This window comes from Zeus faber, assembly GCF_960531495.2.
Source record: "Zeus faber genome assembly, chromosome: 6".
Lineage (NCBI taxonomy): Eukaryota > Metazoa > Chordata > Actinopteri > Zeiformes > Zeidae > Zeus > Zeus faber.
In genome coordinates this window covers 7,047,105-7,072,063 of record NC_137201.1, presented here as the reverse complement: position 1 = coordinate 7,072,063, position 24,959 = coordinate 7,047,105, and the positions used below count along the sequence as shown (strand labels likewise).

Here is a 24,959-nt window from a genome sequence, read left to right as displayed (position 1 = left end):
CAATTTCAACTTAGATACTTCGTAGGGACCCCCCAAAAATAGCCATAGTCATCGCCACTGATAAAATGTCCTACTTGGAAGAAAATTCCACAACTCAAAATATCCCTTTATCTCAGACTGGTGTTAGGCTGACTACGTCACGACGGAGGCCAAGGGCCGGTTTTTGGGGAAAAAACACAAGGGGACATGTGTGGAATAGAAAAAATAGTTACAATCATTTATTCAATTGCATGTATTAAAAAAACAAACAAAAAAAAAATTTAAAGGGGGCTGGACAGTCTACAATTGAACGCTTGCATGAAAATGACCGGGACGCCATTTACCCCATCTGCACAATGCACTCAAATTAAAATAGTGGCAATCCTTTAAGAATCACAACTCTCTCAACACCCATGATCACCATTGATCGAGTTGACAGGAACTTTCCTTTTTGATAATAATACCCAAACTCCTCGACCATCTCTGATGGGTTTACATTAGGGGCCGATTGGTCACGACAACCGAGCGGACTGGACAGCCAAAGGTTTTCGCAGGGCAAATTAACAATTTAGAAAGCCCCCTCGAGAGCATCTTTGGCTACATTGTTTGGCAATTAACCCCCCCCCCCCCCACAAAAAAACCTAAAAAAAAAACAACCATATTAGAGGATGACGTAGAAATGATAAAAAAAATAAGCTATAGGTAGAACACTTTTTAATACCTAGGGGAAGACTGCACTGAATGACCCTCTGGGGAAACGGTAACAGATGAGGAACATTGGGGGTGAAAACTATCACCAGGAAATTCAACATTTCCTGAGAGAAAAAAAGGAAAAGAGAAAGAGAGGAACACAAAAGAGAGGTATGTGACGCTTTGTGCTTGCAGGCCCCCGTTTACCTTCTCATTTTGCAGAACCTCCTGGGGGGGGGGGGGGACGCCATAACATGTTCAAGTCCAATTTTAAAAAGGTCAGTTTGACGTTTTAGAAAGAAAGACAGGAAAGGATAAAAGGAACTACCAGCATCACGCATGCAGATGCTCAGTTGTGTTAGCGTGCGTGTGTGTGTGTGTGTGTGTGTGTGTGTGTGTGTGTGTGTGTGTGTGTGTGTGTGTGTGTGTGTGTGTGTGTGTTTGGAAAGCATCAATACTCTAGGCAACAACCGGACTGAGTACTGAAAATACCAGTACCTCTGGGTAATACATGACCTTCTGATGTGTGTGTGTGCATGTGCATGTGCCTGTGCGTGTGTGCGCGCGCGTGTGTGTGTGTGTGTGTTGGGGGAGTTAGGACAACCGTCCCAAAAACCCCCAGAACCTCCAGCTTCCGTTAGGGCTGTTTGGAGCTTCTCTGCTTTTGGGGGCGGGGCAGGTCTGGTCCGGTCTGTGTTGCTGTCTTTCAACCGGAACCGGAACCGGAACAGTCCTGCTTATCGATTTGGTTCGAAGGGGGAATCTGAGACGGCGTCGGAGGTTCTAGCACTTGTCGACTTTTAAAACACCAGTGGCTCTGGAAAGCGGTCCGTTGGAGGCCTCAGGACGGGCCGGGGGCTCTGTGTGTCGAGTATTAACGCAGACGAGCCAGTGGAATCCGGCCGAAGGAGCTTTTGTTTTTATTCCCTACTACACTCATATCCTGAACGGGGAGGGACGGTAGGGGGTTGGGTTGGGGTTTTGGGGACACCTTGTCCGGTGGGAAGAAGAGCATAGAATGTCGCTTGTCCACTGGGAGACGTCACGGTACATTCTGTAGTAGGTTCTGAGTAAATGCTGCGGGGTGCTGGATCGCATCTGGTTGGTGGTTTGTCCTGGTTGGAATCAGGCCTGGTGGGGGGCGGAGCGGTGGAGGATGAAGGTTTCCGGAAGTTGTTTCGGTACCGCGGGGGAGGCTTCAGTGGGAGCTGCCGCCGGACTCGCCCCGGGCCTGGATGGCGGTCCGGGGAGCGCCGTAGAGGGTCACCGACGCTATGTGGTTGTTCTGCATGACCTAGAGGAGCAGAGGAAAGGTTCAGAACCAAGCGGTGCCTTTGGACGTCGTCAATGGCGATGGACGGCTCTCTGACCTCAAAGATCATCCTCTGCAGGCCGAAGCAGAAGGTGGAGCCGAAGGGGTTGGTGTTGTTGGCCGATGATGACCTGTCGATCAAGCACAAGCAACCCAAAATAAACACCTGCGACTGTAGTGTCGCCAAAAAAAACAACAACAAAAAACTCCAACTGTAATAATCTTATTGAAGGATTTACTGGCGATGACTGACATAGAACTACTGAGGGTACATTTCATATTGATCATTGATAAATACATTTGTTCTGTAATAGATCAAACCATTATCTGTTTTCTTCAGGGTTTGTTTTGGCATTACAAAATGAAATTCAAGGACTTTCAGGTACTTTTTAAGCACTATTTCTTTCATTTTCAACAACATGTGATCAATATTCATTTATATAGAATATAGTCTCATTGCCTATTATTTATATTAGTATATATCTATATATCTGTTATTAAGGTCATTGACATCTATTATTATTGTAAGTGTCTATTTCCAACCATGCTGGATTAAATGTAATCCAGCATGGCACCACTGCATCATCTATGTTGTAAAAGCAGTTCTGGAAATGTTTTATTATGTTACGATTTGAATAACAAAACCAGGGGGAGTATCACAGGTTTTCAATGATTGCATTTTTTTCAAGGACTTCTCAAGCACTCCAGCACAAAAGGGGGCTATTTTCAAGGTATTCCCATACTTCTATTTCTGAAGACGAAATGCAAGCACTTCAAGCACCTGGTGAGAACCCGGTTTCTCGCATTTCTCTCTACATGTAAGTATGAAGGTACGTATTAAGTGAATTAGCTTCATCTAGAACCGCCGAATATGAAGGTAAGTATCAGGTTCAGAGGTAGGGTTAGGGTTCTGTAACATCTGAACATGACTCTGATGCAGAAGAACTTGATTCATTTAGACAAAAAGAAATATACAAGGATAAATAAAATCAGGTAAAAGTGTTTATGTTGAAATTAAGACTGCACCCCCCTCTTCTCCAGATTAATTGCCATCTTATGTTATAAATATATGACTATTTAATGGCTTTTTAAGGCCTTTAAGGCCTATTTGTACTGAGTGAATTTACAACATTAAAAGGATCTCATGGACCTGCAGGAACCCTGCTATTGATTCCAGGTTGCTTTGGACTAAAAGACGCGACTGATGATGATTTTTAATAGTTTTTCCACATTATTACCTTCTTTTATCATGAAGTGGAAACCAGGTGCACCAGTTTACTTTCAGTACACAGTCCAGTGTTCATTTTGTAAACCATTTGCATGTCCAGCATCTGTAGGACTATGTGTGTGTGTGCGTGCGTGCGCTGTACCTATGTAGGACCACAGGTTTCTCCACGGGGTGTCCAAGCAGCTCCTGGATCTGATCCCACTAGCAGACAATCACAAAAGTCAACATAAAATCTTAAAGGGACCTGTTATGAAAAACTCACTTTTTCAGCACTTGTGCACATACATGTGGGTCTCGATGGGCCTACTAACACACAAACTGTGAAATAAGACAACCCAGTCTGTTTTTTTGTGGGCAGCCTTCGTCAGAAAACATGTCCTGAAACAACCAGTTCAGATATTTGATCCCTTTGTATGTCACAGGCCCACAGTAGAATTCAAAACACCCCCTAGCTGAGTAACTCAACAAACAAATCTTTTAAAACAAAGAGGAATTATTACCAACTGTACTGCAGGCGAGAGAAATGTAAGTATTTAAAAAAAACAAAAAACACTGCGTGTTTGTAAAGTGTAGATCGCAGGCTACGGCGTGTGATCCGCTGTGTGTTTCTCCAAACAAAACCAATAAAAATAGTGTTTTTATTGTAGATCGATTAAATGTATTTTATTTTCAAAACAAACAAAAAAATCCACCTGTACGACAGTTGCGGTGCATCTCGGTGCGGTGTCCATGTCCATGTCACAAGCTTTAAGCATGGCAATGAAAGTCAGAACTAACTTTCAATTTTGCCTTGTATAAGTGAATATTCAGCAACTGGATTGCTACAAATTTGTTCATAAAAAGATTTTGTTGGACTGATAATGTGAAATCAGTGAAAGATTACATATACCTAAGGGTCACCCCTCTTCATCTCTCAGACCACTTCTTCATCCACTTCAATGTCCAGCTACCAAAACAATCCCCTACCTCCCCACCCATGGTTATCACCCGCCGCAATCTCCGCAACCTGTCTCCCACCCACTTCTCCTCTGTTCTCTCCTCTTCTCTTCCGTCTCACGGCACTTTCTCCTCTCTGCAGGTTAATGATGCCACTGATTCTCTCTGCTCCACCTTGAGCTCATGTCTGGATAGCCTGTGTCCACTATCCACCAGACCTACTCGATCAACCCAGTCGCACCCTTGGCTGACTGACACCCTCCGGACAACGCGCACTGACCTCAGAGCAGCCGAGAGGAAATGGCACAAATCCAAAACAACTGAAGATCTTGCAAGCTACCAGACACTGCTGTCCTCCTTCTTTTCCAGCATCACTACTGCAAAAAGGCCTTCTTCAACGATAGGATCAACGGTGCCACAGACACACATAAGTTATTCTCCACCTTCAAGTCTCTGCTTTACCCTCCACCACCTCCCCCAGCTACTAACCTCACTGCTGACTGCCTTGCCTCCTTTTTTACTAACAAAGTGGCAGCCATCAGCAGCCAATTCACTAGACAACCTCCTCACAACCTGTCTTCTCCAGCCCTAGGCTCATCGTTCCCTGGTTTCACCCCCCTCGCTGAAAGTGAGGTATCTAAACTACTAACATGTAGCCCTCCTACTACCTGTCCGCTAGATCCGATCCCATCTAACCTCCTTCAAGCCATATTACCGACTGTCACCCCGGCAATCACGCATATGATTAATTCTTCCCTAACTTCCGGCACTTTCCCTTCCGCTTTCAAAGTGGCTAGGGTCGCACCACTGCTCAAAAAACCTTCACTCGATTCCACTCAAGTAGAAAACTCGATTCCACTCAAGTAAAAAACTATCGGCCGGTCTCACTCTTCCCATTCCTTTCCAAAACCTTAGAGAGGGCGGTCTCTAGACAGGTTACAGAGTACCTGTCAAGAAACAACCTTCTCGATACACTTCAATCTGGCTTCAAAAGTGGTCACTCCACCGAAACAGCCCTGTTGTCTGTGACAGAGGCCTTAAAAACTGCTAGAGCTGCTGCCAAATCCTCGGTTCTCATTCTGCTAGACTTATCAGCTGCTTTTGACACTGTCAATCACAGCATACTCCTGTCCATACTCTCAAGCATGGGCATATCTGGCAGTGCACTTTCCCGGTTCAAATCTTACCTTACTGGGCGCTTGTTCAGTGTGACATGGCAAGGCCAGCTGTCTGTGCCTCACCACCTCACCACAGGGGTGCCCCAAGGCTCGGTGCTAGGACCCCTCCTCTTTGCCATATACGCCACCTCACTGGGCCCGATCATCCGCTCACATGGCTTTTCATATCACTGCTATGCGGATGATACTCAACTCTATCTGTCCTTCCTGCCTGACGACCCTACTGTCTCGACGCGGATCTCGGATTGTCTCGCTGACATATCCACATGGATGAAGGATTATCATCTTCAACTAAACCTGGCGAAGACGGAACTGCTGGTCTTCCCGGCCAAACAAGGTATTTATAACAACATTGATATTAAAATTGACTCTCTATCTCTTGTTCCTACCAAGGCTGCAAGGAATCTAGGTGTCATTATCGATGACCAACTGACATTCTCGGACCATGTTGCCACCGTCTCCCGGTCCTGCCGCTTCGCACTATTCAACATCAAAAGTCAGGCCGTACCTGACCCAATATGCCACTTAACTGCTGGTACAAACCTTGGTGATGTCCTGTCTCGACTACTGCAACGCTCTCTTAACAGGCTTGCCGGCCTGTGCGGTGAAGCCACTTCAGATGATACAGAATGCGGCGGCGCGACTGGTGTTCAACCAGCCAAAGAGGGCACATGTCACTCCGCTGCTCATCGAGCTCCACTGGTTACCTGTAGCCGCTCGCATCAAGTTCAAGTCTCTTATGCTGGCCTACAGAGTGATTGCTGGGAATGCTCCCACCTACTTAAATGCTCTTGTAAAAGCACGTTACCCCCAGGATGCTGCGCTCATCAAATGAGCGTCGCTTGGCTTTGCCGGCCGTACAACCACGGCAATCCAGGCTATTCTCATTTGTAGTTCCACGTTGGTGGAACGAGCTGCCAAAAACGACCAGAGCAGGGACCTCCCTCTCTGTCTTTAAGAAGCACTTGAAGACCCAGCTCTTCAGAGAGCACCTCTTGTCCTAACCTACAATTACTTAGCACTACTTAGCAGCATTTATTGTTACACTAATGTCTCTGTCGCAATGTAGCTTGAATGTTATTCTCCCTTGTAAGTCGCTTCGGATAACAGCGTCTGCTAAATGACTAAATGTAAAAGTAAATGATCATACAAAAGAACCCGGAGTAAAGCTCAAATCCCATTGGCTGACAGAACCTGGAGCTTGTGCTCAAACTGCATTGGCTCACAGAACTAGGGGCCTCAGGAGGGTGGCTCCACCCACAAAAACAGCCCTGGAATGCATAATCTGAGTGGTATTTTCAGCAAAAAAACTTCAAAAACACCTCAGAAGCCAACATTAACTTGCGTAAAAAAGGATGAGGATCCAATGAAGAAGCGTATACCCCACACCCCCGACACCTGCACCTCACCAACCCCCAATACAGCCCAGTCCACAAGCCCGTTTTAACCCGTCTGCCTTTCCCTACTCTCCCCAGGGCCAGGCTTCCAGCTCTGCCCTCTGCTAATGGTGCAGGAGAGTCCTGATCATTTCTGGAGGGAGTGCCCACTGATGGAGGTGTTAGTCCTAGTGGACTGCGCAACACAGTATCCCGAAGCCATGCCATTAAACAGCATCTCTGCAAAGAGCGTGGCGCAGATTCTGTTTCACATAATCTCACGAGTTGGAATCCCGAAAGAGATTCTGACTGACCAGGGCAGGTCATTTATGCCACATACACTCCAAACTCTACAAATTATTGAGCATTACATCAATTCAGACTAGTGTGTACCACTCCAGACTGATGGTGTGGTTGAGCGGTTTAACAAAACAAAACCCCCTTTGAGTTACTGTTTGTTAGGAAGCCTAGGGGGGGGTCTTGGACCTGATTAAAGAAAGCTGAGAGGAGGGTCCAAGCACCAGTAAAAATGAAATCCAATATGTTCACTAGGGCACAGGAAGGCCAGCAACACCTGTACAATTGAGGGACTCAACTGAGGCAATTTTCACCGGGAGAGAAAGTACTGGTATTGCTCCCAACTTCCAGCTCTAAATTACTCGCCGAATGGCAAGAATTCATAATTATGACGGCATTCATTTCACCTTGACCTGTAATGCCTGGCGTTTCCACCAGGTGGCGCATTAGGCGCAGTGACTTGATTTTGCGGCGCCCGAGCTACTGGCTGTTATTACTCTGCTACTACTCTGAACCCATCTGCAACAATGAGTGGGCCAAAGAAAAGAAAAGTCGACAGTGAGTGCCGAGTGTTTAATAAGGATTGGACAACTAAATACTTTTTTACCTAGGTCTGGTCAGAGGCTGTATGTCTTATTTGCCAAGAAACGATTGCGGTTTTAAAGGAATACATCAGCCCTCACTTTTCTACCAAGCGTGCTAATTACGCTAACAACCAATCAACGCATAACGGACGGCTACTGCTCAGAGGTTGGCAGCTGGCTTGCAGGCTCAGCAAAACACCTTTATCAGACAAACTGCCATCCAAGAATCAAGCATGAAGGCAAGTTATTTGCTGGCATTCAAATTAGCAAAAGCCAGCAAGCCTTTCTCCGAAGGGGAGTTTCTCAAAGAGTGCATGGTAGCGACAGCAGGTATCTTGTGTCCTGGGAGCAAGAACAAATATGAATATGCGTTCTCAGCTACCTGAGAACGCTGACAGGTTTCCTGAGCTGAGAGACACAGATTGGATTTGTGATTTAGCTTTTGCTGTGGACATACTGACACACATGAATGAGCTGAACGTGAAGCTACAAGGGAAAGACCAGTTTGTGCATGAAATGCATACAAACGTCAGAGCCTTCAAAACCAAGCTAGCTTTACTCTCAAAGCAAATGCCAAACAAGTCATTCGCTCATTTCCCCACACTGGCTACGTTGAAAGAGGCCCCGCAACATGTGAAAAAATACAGGAAATCAGTGGATGACCTGCATGAAGAATTCTGCCGTTGGTTCTCTGATTTTGGAAGAATTGACAAGTCACTTCAGCTGGTGTCAGGTCCCTTCTCACAAGACCCTGAAACGGCGCCACAGGAGTTGCAGTTGGAACCGATTGATCTCCAATGTGACACCGTCTTAAAGGAGAAGTTCAACTCTCTTAAACTGGATGAGTTTTATGCTTCATTAAGTGCAGCCACATTTCCAAACATCCAGAAGATGGCACAGAGGATGCTGGTGTTGTTTGGCTCCACGTATGTGTTTGAACAGACTTCTAGTGTGACAAACACCAACAAAGCACCCCACAGATCCCAGTTGAGTGATGAACACCTCAGATCTGTTCTGAGAATTGCCACAACAAAACTAACACCAGACTCCGATGCACTGGCAAAAAGGGATGATCAACAACACTGTTCCCACTAAAAGGTAAGTGTATTAACACTGTAATGCTTTTTTTCTGTTTATGTTTGATATGTATGCATCTTGTGCTGACCCGGCCCGTCTGTCAAATTTTAAAAGTCAATGTGGCCCCTGAGCCAAAAAGTTTGCCCACCCCTGGTCTATACGGTTCTGTGAAGACTATCGCAAGGTGAACGATTGTGTCCAAGTAAAATGCCTGGACTGGCTAGGCACAGCTTGTTTTTCATCCCCGCCTTTTTGGAGCTGACCAGTCCGCTGGCCAACCTGATCAGAAAGGGTGCATCAGTTCGGTCCAGTGGACAGAACTGTGGCAGCTGGCATTTTAGAGGGTTAAGAAAGCCCTCTGTGGGGAGCAACTCCTGAACACTCCTAACTTCTCTCTCCCTTTTGTCCTGCAGACTGATGCCTCGAACAGAGGAGCCGTGTTGTCATAGGAGATGGGGGGAGTCAACCATCCGGTGATGTACCTCAGCCGGAAGCTCTTGGAGCGGGAGGGGAGGTACAGCACCGTAGAGAAGAAGAGTGCCTGGCGATCAAGTGGGCGGTCGGCACCATCCGGTAATAACTCCTGCGGTTCTCATTCACCCTCTGTTCTGACCACGCGCCTCTCCAATGGGCCCCTTACACGAGGAATGCCAACACGCGGATGACCCGTTGGTATCTAGCCTTACAGCCCTTCAAATTCAGGGGGATCCATAGGCTGGGGGTGCAGATAGCAGTGGCCAAGTGGCCTCTCCCACTAATGCCTAAAATTATAATAACAATTAATAATTTATTTATTATAATAATAATAATTCTTATAATAATAATAATTATTATTATTATTATTATTATTATTATTATTAATAATAATAATAATAATAATAATAATAATAATAATGAAATACAATAAAAAATACAATGATATTAAATCAAGTAATATAAAATGAAAATAAAAAGAAAGGTGAAAAATGTGCAATTGATGGATGAGGAGCAGTGGAGCCCATGAGATTCCCCTGGTGGACTTAGGGTTAGGGTATATGGTTGCCTGGTTAGCCCACATAAGAGGCAAATTTTCAGGGTATTGTGAAAAATATGAACTCAAACTCAAGTTAAATGAAAAAGTTTTAGCGCTTTAGCACATTTGATTCAGTATTAATTTGCTCTGCGTATCTGACCTTGCTGTACGTGGTCAGGATGCAGTCCTCCGACTGAGAACCAGCTCCTTCTGTAGGAGAAAGACAGGAAGCAGAATGGCCAGATAAAAAAAATGAAGACACACACACCAATTACACTGGTAAATCATATTAAACCTGATACCCTGTAATATATATATAAAAAAAAAAACAAAAAAAACGTCTCGCTCACCTTTTTTGATGACAAGTGGAATTCTGAAGTCACATCGATGATATCTAAGAGTAGGTAGAAAATTTACAGTTGAAGTCCAATACACGTACAGGATATAAGATAATAAGAGGAGGTGGGAAGACAAGTAGACAGATGCATTAAAGTTTGCTTTATAAAAGGACAAGGGGAGGTTGGGAGAAATAGTTGGCAAATGCCCTGGAACTCATAACACACGAAAAGTTCTGTTTTGCCCTAAGTATACTGTCACCAGAGAAGGATGAGGGGGAAAGACGAAAAAAAACACAATAAAGACAGAAGAAGAAAAATCCTCACATGTTAAAGTTGTAATGTCCAGGGTAGTTGGTATGGAGGACAAACTTCTTGACCAGATGGGTGGTTGAATCAAACAAGATATCCTGATAAACACAAACACCATAACGTAAGTTAAGAGTCTTAAACTTTAAAAATTCAGATACCACGTACTGATTTGACGCAATTACTTTTTAGATACAATAGATATACATACATATAATAAACCTAACAGTTAACCACAGACAATAAAAACATGGTAATATACACAAAACCTAATGATAAACAATAAATATAACCTAAAAATAACTTAAAGCAATAAAAAAAATACAGAAAAAAATAGATAGCCCTCTACAATAACTAAAAATAGTGAACCAAAAAGATGAACCTGAGATAGAAATGGAGATGTACAATAAAGCTGACCTTAAATATAAGCCTTAAACAGTAAACAGAATGTCAGCGATAAGCCTATAAGCCAAAATTATTTTTGAAAAAACATTTCATTTAACAGTCTAATTTACAAATAATATTTTTCTCTTTACCATCTAACATGATATAAAAAGTTCTTCAATATTTGATGTATTTGATTTAGCTTTCGTAGTTGAGTTTTTGTATTGGGGGGTTTCTCAGTTACGATTGCACTGACTGCATCGCGCCACATACCACTCCAAGGGTGAAGTAGTTGAAGAAGTAGTCATTACATTTGGAAGGAACCTGCTTGTGTGGCGACGGAGAGTGAATCTTCATCTAAAAATACACACAAGAAACACGGGACGTGTAATCGAAGCAAGAGAAGTATCAAAATAATATGTCATTCTAAGGGGCAGAAGTTAGTGAAGACAACTACTACTGTTGCTTTAACTGAATCGATTTTTTTTTAAATTGAATATCAAATGTATCATCTGAGATCAAAGACCAAGTCAAAGTGAGAATAGCGACCTCTCTATAATAAAAATAATACAATGAAGTAAAATGTATTATTTCCAACACATAAAATGCTCCTTCCACTTGATTATAGAATTTTACACAGATGTATACACCGATAAGCCACAACATTAAAACCACCACTAATAACCACTTATATTGTGTAGCTCCCTCCCATGCCGCCAAAACAGCCCTGACCCGTCAAGACTCCACAAGACCTCTGAAGGTGTCCTGCGGTATCTGGCACCAAGACGTTAGCAGCAGATCCTTTAAGTCCTGTAAAGCCCCCTTTTCCACATGGAATCCGTAACATTGCTGGATGAAAAATATCCGGCAAATGTTGGAGGTAGATGATTCCCACATTGGCCTCCTTTATGGAAAAGTTCTGTATGGAGTCTGTTCTCACATAGATGACTGTTATGGATAAAGTAGGTAATGCTCACGCGAGAAGTGTCTAATATCATGCAAGAGTAGACAACAACGGTTTTAAGACCAGCTCTTTGCTCCTTGTCTCCCTGCCTCCTGGATTCTTCCCTCCGCTGACTGAGAGGGGACAGGGCCCCCGTCCCCAGACGCAATAACCCTGACCCAATATTATTAAATAAGTATGATCATTTTCAACCCGTCCATACACTCTGCCTCCTGAGAAGGAACAACCTTCACCATTCTACCTCCTCCTGTCCGCACGTTCCCTCTGGCAGCCGGTGGGCAAGTGAAGCGCCTGTGTGCGATGTCCCCGCACCCCTAATTCTAAAATAGAAGTCTAGGGTCTGAGTAGCATTTTTAAGAAAAATAATAAAATTGAAGAAGACCTGTCTCCATAGAGACTGAAGGTGTATCAGTTTCTCGTCTTTGCAGCCAAGCGCCACGGTCCGGACTTTTTTTTTTTTTTTTCTTACTGGGTACAAATAACTTTTGAAATATTTGTACGAAATTAATATTCTGACACCTTTATTTAATAGCCAGCTTTAACTTTTTCAGCAATTTGTGCTCCAGTAGCTCTTGTGTGGAATCAGGCCGGACGGGCTAGACTTTGCTCCCTTACGTGTCACCGGTTGTCCTTCCTTGGACCACTTTTGATAGGTTCTAACCACTGCATACCACGAAAACCCCACAAGACCTGTCATTTTGGAGACGCTCTGACCCAGTCGTCTAGCCATCACAATTTGGCCCTTGTCGCTCAGATCCTTACCCTTGTCCATTTTTTCTGCTTCTAACACATCAACTTCAACAACTGACTGTTCACTTGCTGCCTAATATATCCCACCCCTTGACAGGTGCCATTGTAATGAGATGAGCAATGTTATTCACTTCACTTGTCAGTGGTTTTAATGTCGTGGCTGATCGGTGTATAGATAACACTTACATAGACTTATAGATAGGGCTGTGACAATAACCACATTACTGTGGTTACGTGACTTCACCGCAGGGTTGAGCTCATTACCGTCATCACTGCATCATTTTTTTTTACAGGAGTGCATATGGTGTGTGATATGAAATACAAACACAATCATCGCTGAGTCACCATTGACTGTCTTCCATCCTATGCTCAAGGGCTTCTGCAGAAACAAAACTTTTCAGTTGCTCCGCTTGTCAGGGGGAGGGACAGTCCATTCAACTTTTGGGGGATTTCTTTTGTGTGTGTCCGATTATAATAAATTATTTTATCAGGCTGTACCCGAATTTTGTCAGCCGAATCGGATTTGGCTTTTCAATGCAAATATTCGACTTTGGAGAGGTGGGTGGGGGGGGTTGGACAATTCACACCTATAAATATATATTCATGATTCCCTTTATTTATAATTCCTCATTGGAATGTTATCCCAGTGCATTTTTTGTAAGCTTGTGTTTTATCCTGTTATTGTAATGCACTCTGACTGAAGGAAAAAAGTGCCCCACCCCTCCCGTCGGTTAACCGCAATCCTGCAGGGATGCGTTGCTTTTTCACGGCTGTAATAAAAAATGTATACCCTCACAGCACTACTTCTAGACAACACCTTACAAGACTTAGACTTAGATAGACAACAAAAATAAAAACAGTTCACGACAGTCGAGGAAGTATCATTGAAAATAGTTCTCGAAGTACAAAAAGATAAAGCGAAGCATTTCTGCAGTCAATTTCAATGAAAAAGGGGTTAAGATAAGGTCCAGTGGAATGAAGCTACCTTATCCTCAGACTTGTAGAAGGCTTTGTGTGGAGAGCCCAGGGCCCCCAGCACATCTTGACACGAGTCCCCGAAATAAATGCTCCTCTCCAGGGACCTGACCTTGGCGTCGGCCATCACCCCGGGACCGCAGCCTGCACCCGCAAAACACAGCAGAACAGGCAGATAAATCACCACCTGCTTCTGCTACGGATGATCACTCTCTAACAATTCATACAGTATACTTACAAGACTTGATAATTCAATACTTTAATGGTAAAGATGGAATTGCATCATTACAGTGGTACCTCGACTCACGACTGTAATTCCTTCTATAAGAACGGTCGTATGTTAAAACAGTCGTATGTCGAAGCAATTTTTGAAATCATGAAGGGTGAAAATAAACAAAATACACAGAACAAACACAATAAATATGAAAAAAATATCGATAAGCCACAAACTACGTGCACACACTGACTGCCGACTGGCTGCTGACTGGCTGCTGACTGGCTGGCTGCTGACTGGCTGCTGACTGGCTGCTGACTGGCTGCTGACTGGCCGTCGACGCGCCAACTGCAAATTTCTACGGTCGTATCGGAGCAGTCGGTCGCAAGTCGATATAAATTTTTGCGACTATCACTACTCGTATCTTGGATTAGTCGTAAGTCAAGGTACCACTGTACTATTGAGTATTGTAACATCCTTTGGCCAGTTGATCTATTCAGCCCCAGTCAGTCAAAAATACAAATGAAGGTTTGTACATTAAGGGTGTGAATGTAATGTGCCATTCATTTTCTTTTTATGAAAAAAGAGCTTTGCTTTAAATCAGTATTTCAGCTATAAAGTAAACAGCACTGTCAAAAGTATAAATTGTTATCAGAAAAACTAAAACTAAAGTCAAGGTATAGGTACCAAAAGATTTTAAATAGTACCAGCCCTAAATGCTACTTCATGCTCGTGGATAATAGTTTTTGTATGTTTTGTTGTAGTTTTTGTGGGCCACGTTTTTTCCACTACGGTTACTACTCTATACCACTTATATTAGTAATGCTCGAATACTGTAACTTGTACTTACTGTAGACTAATGGACATTTGCCCATATTGGGAGATTGCATAGAACTTCTATTTACCATAGTTCTACTAGTTAGCATCATGCTACTTAATGTTAACTTGTGTACATGTTATGTGTTATTTCTTAGCTCATTTTAATTTGTATCTCCTTCTTGACTGCACTGTTTTTGCTGCTATATGGCCTGAATTTCCTTCCAGGGATTAATGAAGAGTTATCTTATCCTAACCCTTTTTTTATATAGTTTGAGGACTTAAAGATGGATAGGGGTCATCAACTTAAACTTCAAAATGTGGAGAAAAGTCCAAAATTCTTCAAACCATACCTTTCCCTACCGCTCCCCATTCACCAAACAGACGTATCCACACGCACACGCACACACACACACACACACACACACACACACTTTACCTGCCGTAAGGAGGCGGAGTTTGAGCCCCAGGGGCCCGGCCGCATCTCTCAGGACGTCAACACACTCTGCATAAACGTTGCCGAAGAAACAGGCCAGCGGCATCAGTGGCGCCCTGGGAGAGGAAGAGAGGAAGGAACACGTGGGTTCATGGATTACGCAGAACAATTGGCGGGCTTTCTGTACGTTTGGGCGTCCGATTTATTCCCGTCACCTTGTGTCTTGCAGGTTGTTGCCAGTGTAGATGTGCATCCTCCTGACCATGGCTCCGTGGGGAATCTGCAGGGAGGCCAAGCCCATGGGAAAAGTTAGGCTCGGTTTGTGAGTGCGTTCCGTGTTCGCTGCACAATTGCTTATCAAGTCTTTCTTTATTTACTTTGACAAGGTTTCACACAACCACCACCGATGGTTTAGTTTCCCCACTTAACCAATCCTCTTGAGGAAATTAAAGTGCCACAACAAACATGGAGGAAGTGTTACGTGAATAACAAGTGAATAAATGATGGATAAGGAACAAACTACTTGAGATGAATAAATAATGACGGACAGCTCCCATCCCAAGGCACATTTGTTGTTTTCCAAGGTTGTTAAATGTTAAGGTATCCCAGAAAGTGAGTAGAAAGAGCAATAGCCCAAATTGACATTATATAGTTATAGGTAAATATTTCAGAGATAAAGGAAAATGGACGCGATTTGATAACAGTCAGTGATAACTCGCATTCACAAAGCAAGTGCGCGGCTTTTGCAGCCACTAAACCGGCGCCACTAACAGAAAAAGCAGGCGTCCAATGAAACAAACTCTCCCAGTGAACAACAGTGAAATGCTAACTGCGCTGCCACACAAATAGCGTCTTGGTGTGCTGGTGCTATTTTCACGTATTTAAATTAGGTATTATGCATGCATTTGGTGTAAAATTCTCCCCTTTCTATGCAAATGAGCCTCGTTGCAAATAGCATCCAATTCACCAACGCGGGAGCTAATAGCCACACAAGTGCATATATATATATATATATATATATATATATATATATATATATATTAGTCACTGCACATAAACCTACAAATATGAAGTATTGATCCCACCCTGGGTCATGAGGTGCACCCCCCCCCCACGCTCGGGGACAAAACACAAAACATCCATGTGTATTATGCTGCAGATATTTTTTCCTCATAAATTTCTCATTGATACTATACTATACCTCACTTTCAAGACATTCAAAGAACTAACAGCATAAAGAATGCACAGAATCAAAGTTAATATGATACAGACCCACTACATCAAACAGTGTCCTATCTTTGCCATGTAAACAACCCTAGAAAGCCCTAGAAAGATCAAAGTCTGGTTAAAATATGTTCAGACAAATATTACAAATGTAGGTTTATTTCCATCCAATGACCTGGCCAGCTGTGAGAAGGCTGCCATGGAAATGCTGCCAATACAGTTTGATTTGATTGACAATGAACGAGGCACACTGCATGAAACGGTATCAAAGCAGGTAACCGACCAAGCGATTTGGCATCCAAACAGCTATGTTCACACAGACACATCCATCAAACAAATGGCAGTGACTCTGCATGTTCGTGATAGGCGGGAGGAGTGGCGGAGTCAATTCTCACCGCTCAAATATTTGCTTTCGGCAGGGAGGCGAATACTCTCCAAACTCCAAAACAGTGACACAGCGATATTAAACTATGTGAACGTCCACAGCCACTGATCTTCAATCACACCTGCTGGAGAGGATGATGAATGGCACGAGAAAAAAAAGAAAAAAGAAAAGAAAAGAGAAAGAAATTCTGTCCAAACTGAGAATGGTTGGAAAGGTTGGATGGAAACGCGCTAGTGGGCTCACGGTTCGGTATGCATCGCGTTTATGGGGCCATGGTAACGGTACAGTTTCGGGGACTTTATATTTAAGAAAATTTTATTTTAAAGTTAAAAGGTGTGGAAAAATGTTTTGATGTTAGTCTTCCACAAATAAGTGTAACGCTCTGTGTGTATGACTGTTGGGGGGGTGTTATAATTTGCACAAGTTCATCTGATTGAAGGGGAGGTCTCCAGGATAGTGGATAATTCAAATATTAATTTCCTTCAATTATAATTAATATATTATAAATAACTTATTGAAATAAGACGTCACAGTCTGACCAGAGCACGTGTGCCTTCGCGTTGTGGACCTGACGTGACACTCCTTTTTAGCCAAATCTTGACAAAAAGAAAACAAAAAATAACAGCTCATCACCCAGTGAGACTTGTTTCCCTTCATTCATACAAAACAGCCATTCAAAACAACTGGATCGATTTGTGTTTGTATTGAAAAGGCTGCATAGCTGCACATAGCTGAAAAAAAATAAATAATAGACCTCTCACGCAAAAATAAAGAAAGAAATGCTGCACAGGTCCGTGCAGACCTCGCACGACTGATGTTGACGGTGGAGCCGCGGCAGTAGATTCAATAGGAAACAGCGTTTACTGCATGCCGCACTGCTGCGCAATGTGTGCAGCGTACTTTTCCGTGATACCGCGGTTCACGTGTGCATATGGAACCGTAGGGGGTGTACCAAACGGATTGATAACAGGCCGTGTGTACTGCTGTTGCATCCCTAAAACACGCCGTGCAATTTTGCCCAACCCTCTTTCTCGCACACACACACACACACACACACACACACACACACACACACACAACGGCGACCTTTGCCTTTGCCTCCACTGCGGCGGCAACACGGCCACCCAACACAGTAGCTGCCAGTCTGATGTGCAGCGTACTAAAGTGGCAAAAAGCAGGAAAAGCGGTCATTTTAACTTGAATGCAATTTTCTATATTCAATCTCACTGTTAAAAAAAAATAAAAATACAATTTTCCAGGACACTGACATCTTGGTGCTTTTTGGTCAAGAGGCAGTTCTACATTTTTTTCTAAAGTAAGAGCAAAGTCAAGCATGAACGCTGGATCCCAATTTTTTGGGTAAATGCTGCGCACACACGACTGTTCGTGAATGAGGCATGAAGGAAGCGTCCTTCTCACCTCGTACTTGGGCGCTTCGTTCCACGAGTCCAGTTGAAAGGAGAAGGACAGGCCTCGGAAGTTGAGATGAAACAACTGCTCGGCGGCATTATAAACTGGAGGGGGGGGGGGTTAACGAAGGCGTGCGTTACAAAAATCGTACAAATCGAGGCTTCAACGATAACGTGCAAGCCCATGCACGCTTACAGTAATTGACTTGGCTGTTATATTATGTTTGTTGGTGGATGAGTTCCAACTTACCTCCAGGGTGTGTGGCTCCAAACGACTGATCTATTTGCTCTATTGTGGGGGCAATGGCCTGAGAATTAAAAAGGGCCCCGCTGGAAAAAACGTGACACACACACACACACACAAACACAGACAGACATAGACATAACTTCAAACACATTTTTTATTTAGGCTGTTATGAGGGCGCATTAGTGCGCTCATGCCTGGGAGACCAAAATGAGGAACACATTAAGGCACTGGACAGGTTCCATGGCCACGCAGCAGCATAAGTGGAGAGCATTAAGAGCCATATCTCCGATGTCCGCAGAGTTGAAAGTGCACTTAACTTATAAACACAACAAGACGGACTCTGCTTTACACCCCATTTGTGCACATGTCAACTGATGAAATTCATCCGTCCACATTGGCATGAGGAAGTGATGCATCAGATTGATAGTTAGCTATTTAGTTTGTTAGCGTCGCGGCTACTCACCAGTACTTCAACTTGACTTTGCTCAGGTCGTACACTTCAATAACCTGTAACGAGACAAAAAAAAAAAGAAAAAAGTCACACTGCTACATACCTGGTCGTCTATCCAACAGACACAGCATGTCTGTTCCGCTGTAGTTCCCCAATCCCATACACATGATTCTTTGGTACCTGTTCAATTATTCTAACTGGCTATAAACAATTGGGAATTGAGTGTTTTGCAATTTTTGCTAATTTTTTCACATTTATTTCAGGCCATTGCGATAAAAAGTAAGACAAAAGACAATAATCGCAACTTATGTGACTCAAATGTAAACAAATACAATATGTATATATATACAAATTCAGTGTTCAGTTCAAGTTCAAGTGATTATTTGTCCCTACATATACATACGGTCATACATATATGCAATGAAATGTCATGACACCCGGTGATTACACACAATAAGCTCTATAAGCTCTAAAAATACTAAAAATACTTCAATGTGGGTAATCGACACGAGGTGCTCGTGCAGGCGACTGCATGGGGTGGCACCACAATCGCGATTCTGGGTTCTGTAATTATCTAATATAATTTATTGTCTGTGTTGTATTAAATATACATTTAAATCCCCCTAAATGAAACTTACCTTCAGTGTGGTGATAATTAATGTGATTAATGATTGTATTGTTAAAAACAATAAGCTGTCTACCCAAACAGGGGTAATGATGGTACCACTCCAAAAATCAGGTAAGATTAGCAAGATTTATAAGCAGACCCAGATTACAAATCCTAAACTTTTAAGTATTGACTCAAACTGTACCAAAGCAGATCCATCACTTTCCGTGAACAGAATCAACTTAAGATTGTTCATTTGGGGTAATCAAAACCTGAGATATAATATGATATGATATAACATTTCTAATATAGCGAAAGAATTCTTCAAAATTGTTGTAATTCATTACGGGGAAGATCATCTAAAAACAAACCCATAATACACCTAAAAAATTTCATATTTATGCTCCCACTTCCTGAGCCAGCATTGAGGGTGCTTTTGGTAACAGCTAGATATCCCTGTCTGTGTGTCTGGCTACTGATAACAATTATCTTCTTTTTCACTCATCCCATCTCCTCCTGAGGTAAACCTATTTTCTAAACATGTGCCTCACAAGTTGAGAACGCCCCAGAACAAGACAGCGGGCCTCACCTTGAGTCTCTGGTTGGCAGCGTCGAACAGCAGTTTAATTCCATCCTGAGTCAAGTTCAGTATGAGGTCATGACTGAGTGGTGTCTGCGGGGTGAGGGGGGGGGGGGTCACATACACAGTAATGAGCACAGCGGGACACACTGATAAGGCAACTCTGCCTGCAGCAGAGAATTCTACACTAGCTATAGTTAATGCATACTAATACAAGGAATTTGACAGCCTAAAAAGTCCATATTCCACAAACTACACACGTAACACCGATATAAAGCTAGCCTGGGATGAACAAAATGAAGAGCACAAGTAGGAATACCAGACAGCGACAAGCACAGGGACACAGGTATCATTCAGATTGCTTCCACTCAGTATTACCCCTGAATTTCAAGGAGTGCCTTATCTCTATGACAGATATACAGGGACCGGACAAAATACTGAAAACATCATATGGAAAGATGAGCTGAACCTTTAATGAACTTAATCATAATTACAAGAGTAGCTGTAATGGTGAATCGTATCAGATCAATTGACAATTAGCAGTATGCGTCAAATGTAAGGGAGGTCCGACCATTACCACTCAGATTCAGCAGAATTGCTTAATGCGTCACTAATTAATTAACTGTGACCCTTAGAGCGATAATGGATACCAGAGAATTGAATCAGTTTCTCTGTGACCCAGTCTCAAAGAGTTTAAGGCGGTTTTGCCATTAGGAAACCGCTTGCAACCGAGGTCAACACACAAAGAGTCATGTGAGGTATAGTGTGAGGAGCCCAAAACCTGGATCTCTGAGCCATGAAGGAAAGTAAATAAATTTGTCTGATGAATCCCCTGACACCCTATTGGGTCCAATAATTATTCTGCTTGGCTCATAGAACAGCTAATAGTATGGACACACTACACAACTTTTAAAGTCGTCAGATTGCTGTGCTGGTCGCACTACACAACATTCGGTCTTGTGATTGGGAGTCTTGCAGTATTGTGGTTTACAGACTACATAACTGATTGGTGACGGGGGGGGGGGGGGGTCACACATTACAAGATCTTTCACCAGGAGGAATCCCAAACGAGTCTCTCCGGTCTCCAAATTACGTTTTGACACAAAAACACATGTGAGAAGTGACACTGGAAATGACGCAATACCATGCGCGGGGGAGGATTATTTATTTTTTACTATATTCAGTCATTGTAAAAAAAAATTGAATAAAAGTTGAATTTAAATAACAAATATATTAAAAACCTAGAGAAGAAAAGTAAAATAGGTATGTGTGTTTCTGGCTGCTGGTCCACTGCACTCCCATCTCTGTCTCTCCTTCTCGACCCCCCAACCCGTGACTGCTCTCATTGGCTGTAGCCCGTTGTGTCACCCCCGAGTCGAGCCCAAAATATATTAAATCTGCACGATATCTTGCCGGCGTCTGCGAACCATTGCAGGCAGTCAGATCGCGTTGCGAGCAGTTCACACCACAGGCTCATCGCTCATGGGTGCATGTTGTGATTTTCCTCTAATCTGGGGCTTTGCTCAGCGATCTCAAAAAATCTGTCGGCGAGTGGAAAATCTGACCAGAATCATGTAGTCTGAACTTGGTATAAGGACTATGAGGCCATGTTACTAGACTAGGTGCACCCTAACACTGTTCCTTCACTAAGTTCCAGATTCAGAGATGATGAATTTCTCCATCACACCACTGATGCCGCTGGCCTGTTTCTTCGTCAACGTTTACGCAGAGTGTGTTGACGTCCTGAGAGATGCGGCCGGGCCCCTGGGGCTAAAACTCTGCCTCCTTCCGGAAGGTAAAGTGTGTGTGTGTGTGTGTGTGTGTGTGTGTGTGTGTGTGTGTGTGTGTGTGGTTACAAGATGTGCTGGGTCATCATACCTGTTCACTGTAGAGCACCTGGACATTCTTGATGATGCGGCAGTGTTTCTGCAGAATGGAGATGGCCTGGGCCAATGGCATCCCTGTGAACACACACTTTTATACAAACTGTAGATAGGCTCTCAAACTCAAACATAGTCCAAGAGACATCAATACATGTTTACTTCAAACCAATAAAATCTTGAAATGTGTTGTCAATTCTAACATGACAATGCCATTGCACTACTTACCTAATGCAAATTCCCATTGTTCATTTCCTAGCGATCTCTCTGGCACTACTTCCAGATCCAGCATTGGCAAGTAGTAGGGGGCTGCTGACCTCACCTCAAGACACCACAGGACCGTTTTGAAGGGCCCTTTTCGCCCTCTCTATGCGTCTCCCTCACTGACTACCAATTTAAATGCAATGCTATCTCGCAATAAACCAATAGCTTCATCCACAGACACTGAAAATGTCTCCTTAAAACACGTCCTAATTTACAGGTATACGTAAACGTAGATGCTCAATCTATCGGCCGAGATAAGAAAACACTATCTTGCCAACGGCCCAGGTGAACGATTTAGACATTAAAAAGTCCTTAAATATCAGTTATAAGTTTAAAAATAAAACAAGTACCAAAGTACACAACTGATTGAAATATTAAAACTAATGACGTTTAGGCTGTTGATGGTGGTTGCTCGCCAGGCTGACAGCTTGAACGCAAACAGAATACGCAATTACCCTGCAAAAACGTATAATACACAGAGCCAGCTGCCAGAAAACCTACTGCTCGGTTGGGTTGCTTTTCAAAATCGTTACGACAGGGCTGAGCCTCGCAGGTCTGACTGACCTGGTCTGGTTGACAGACACGTCTCTTTCACCGGATACTTATAACTTATTTTCCTCACAGTCTTTAGTTCTGTTCACCCAACAGGTCGATGTTACACCTGGTCGAGTGGTAATAAATATGAGCGATGCTGATTTAAAAAAAGAAACGACCCACAAAGCCACTGTCCATGTGCTGACTCGATTTGATTCACAGGTTGGTTACGCAAGCTCCATAGTTTGTCAACAAGACTCTCGTGGACGCTGTGGCTATTGTTAGCTAGTAAGCTAGACGTCGTTAACGAATCGACAATTTAAGTACAAATATAAATAAATACACAAGTAGAAAAGGAAAACCTGTACCCCGAGGCAAATACAATACAAAAAAAATATGGCGTTTCAGACCGCCGTCACATAAACAAAGAGATCACGCCTAGCGGTCCGTCTCTGAGCCGTTTTCCTGGCTCCCCTTCTTCTCGGAGCTCCGGTTCTTCTGCCTCGCGTGTTACTCGGAGCCCGGCCAGTCCGTAAGAAGCCACCTGCGTTCCCCCTTTTCCCAGCTGGACCTTAATGCTTCTTTCTTTTTTGTTAACAACAGGAAGAAGCAGCACCGAGTCCAAGCAGCACTAACTCCATAAGCATCAGCTGATAATGCCACTTCCTGTTTTGGACGCAGACGACGCCTCGTGCGTGGTGACGTAGTAGATTTACGTGTCGACGCAGTCGCTCGGAGCGGCTCATGAGAAATGTAGAAACTTTTCTTATGATAACTACAGATAAACCTTTGAAAAGCATCTGAAGAAAAACATCGTGCTTTCCTTTAAGGTGTTTCTTTTACGTTCATTTACGTATTCACTTTTTTTTTTTTTTCATTATTATGTTTAATGCAATGACAGTACTATTGTAATGTTATCGTTCTCACCGTTTAACGCTTATTGTGATTGTAAATGGAATCTCTTCGCGGTTCTATTCACTGCTGATTCTATACAATAACATTGTTCATCTTGCGAATATGATGTATAATTTTGTTAAAATAAAACTTATTTCGATATTCTTTTCTACTTCTATTATGGTAAAGTGCTGACCTATTTCAGTGTCGCAGTACCATCATTTTAATTAAAATTTAGCTTCAGTGGCATTGCTGCACTGTTTTCAAATTAAGTAGTAATACATTTAGGGTTAGGTTTATATGCAGTGACTATAAAACATTTAGTAGTATATATATATGTATGTATATATACACACACACACACACACACACACACACACACACATATATACACACAAACGCACGTATATAAATAAATTACTGGACTTTTTTGGAAGCTTCATTTTTAAAACAAAAGAAAAAATGGAATATTAAATATAAATGTGATATTAATGTATATGATGTATACTCAAATACATGAATACAACACTTGCAGCACATCCCATGAAAATGCCCAATTGTGTTGGATAAGCGAGACATGTAAGCTGTACATTTTAAGTCCTCAAGTTTTTCAACTTATTTCAAATACTTAACCTTGTATAGTTACTGCAAAAAAAAAAAAGCCTAAAAAAAGACCACTCATTTTGTTGTTTCTTACCTTGCAATTTTTAATGTTTAGGGGCAAAAAAACGAAATAAATACGTGATGAAATGTCTTTATTTTGGAAATAAGATTGAAGGTTTCTAATTATAAATAACAGAACATGTTATGTTATATGTCTTAATGCCTGCATTAAGACAACAGAGAGGTGGATGTTTTGTGGGCTGCACCATGGACAGAGAAATAGTCGGCACAGAATCATAAATCTGCATATTTCATTTATTCGAGCACACTCTTGTCACTTACACTTCTTGCCACAAACTTGCTCTCATTTTGATCAATGTTTTTGTTTCAGTGTAGCTCAAATTGACCGTTTTTTACAATACAATTGTATTTTTATTTTTTTGTAAATAGTCCATTTCTACCAATACGATAAACCACACGCATGTTAAAACCTTGGATTATTTTTTTCTAAGATTCACGAGTTATTTTTCCTTGTACCACTCATTTATAAATTAAAACAATACACATCAAACCTTACTTTGTAAAAGTCTCACCATAATTTACTCCTTCCTTGTTTGCTTAAGCGTGAAGCTTGATTCACACCTAATAATATGGCGAAAATGTTATCACGATATGTTTTTTTATATTGATCGATGTTGATAATGATCACAATATATATTGAATAATAATAATAATAATAATAATAATAATAATAATAATAATAATAATGATCTTTTGACAGTTTTAAGTGTATGGCATCTCATGGCTTTACATTAAACACTGAATAAATCAGATAAAAAAGGTAAATTATAAAGAGAAATAAGTAATCTATAAATACATCAGGGCTGCAGATATACCACTTTTATCCCATTCGAATTTGTATTATTTTTATTTTTGATTATATTATTAAAATAATTAAAAAATATACATTTTTATGCTTTTTATTTTTAATGATAATATTATATTATGCTTTTTATTATTAAAAATAAA

General features: G+C 42.3%; 1 protein-coding gene across 1 annotated transcript; it reads right to left on the bottom strand.

Annotated features, from left to right (window-relative positions):
- Positions 1-1,263: 1,263 nt before the first annotated feature.
- Positions 1,264-21,927, bottom strand: phaf1 (phagosome assembly factor 1; the record flags this gene model as incomplete). Its single annotated transcript, XM_080003018.1, has 16 exons — positions 1,264-1,963; positions 2,040-2,112; positions 3,352-3,410; positions 9,830-9,879; positions 10,020-10,063; positions 10,332-10,414; positions 10,971-11,054; positions 13,397-13,530; positions 14,856-14,968; positions 15,068-15,132; positions 17,881-17,975; positions 18,121-18,200; positions 18,581-18,624; positions 19,765-19,848; positions 21,634-21,716; positions 21,864-21,927. The coding sequence occupies 16 exons, from the start codon at positions 21,925-21,927 to the stop codon at positions 1,868-1,870; spliced, it is 1,251 nt and encodes a 416-aa protein (XP_079859144.1). The 3' UTR covers positions 1,264-1,867.
- Between the last annotated feature and the right edge of the window lie 3,032 nt (positions 21,928-24,959).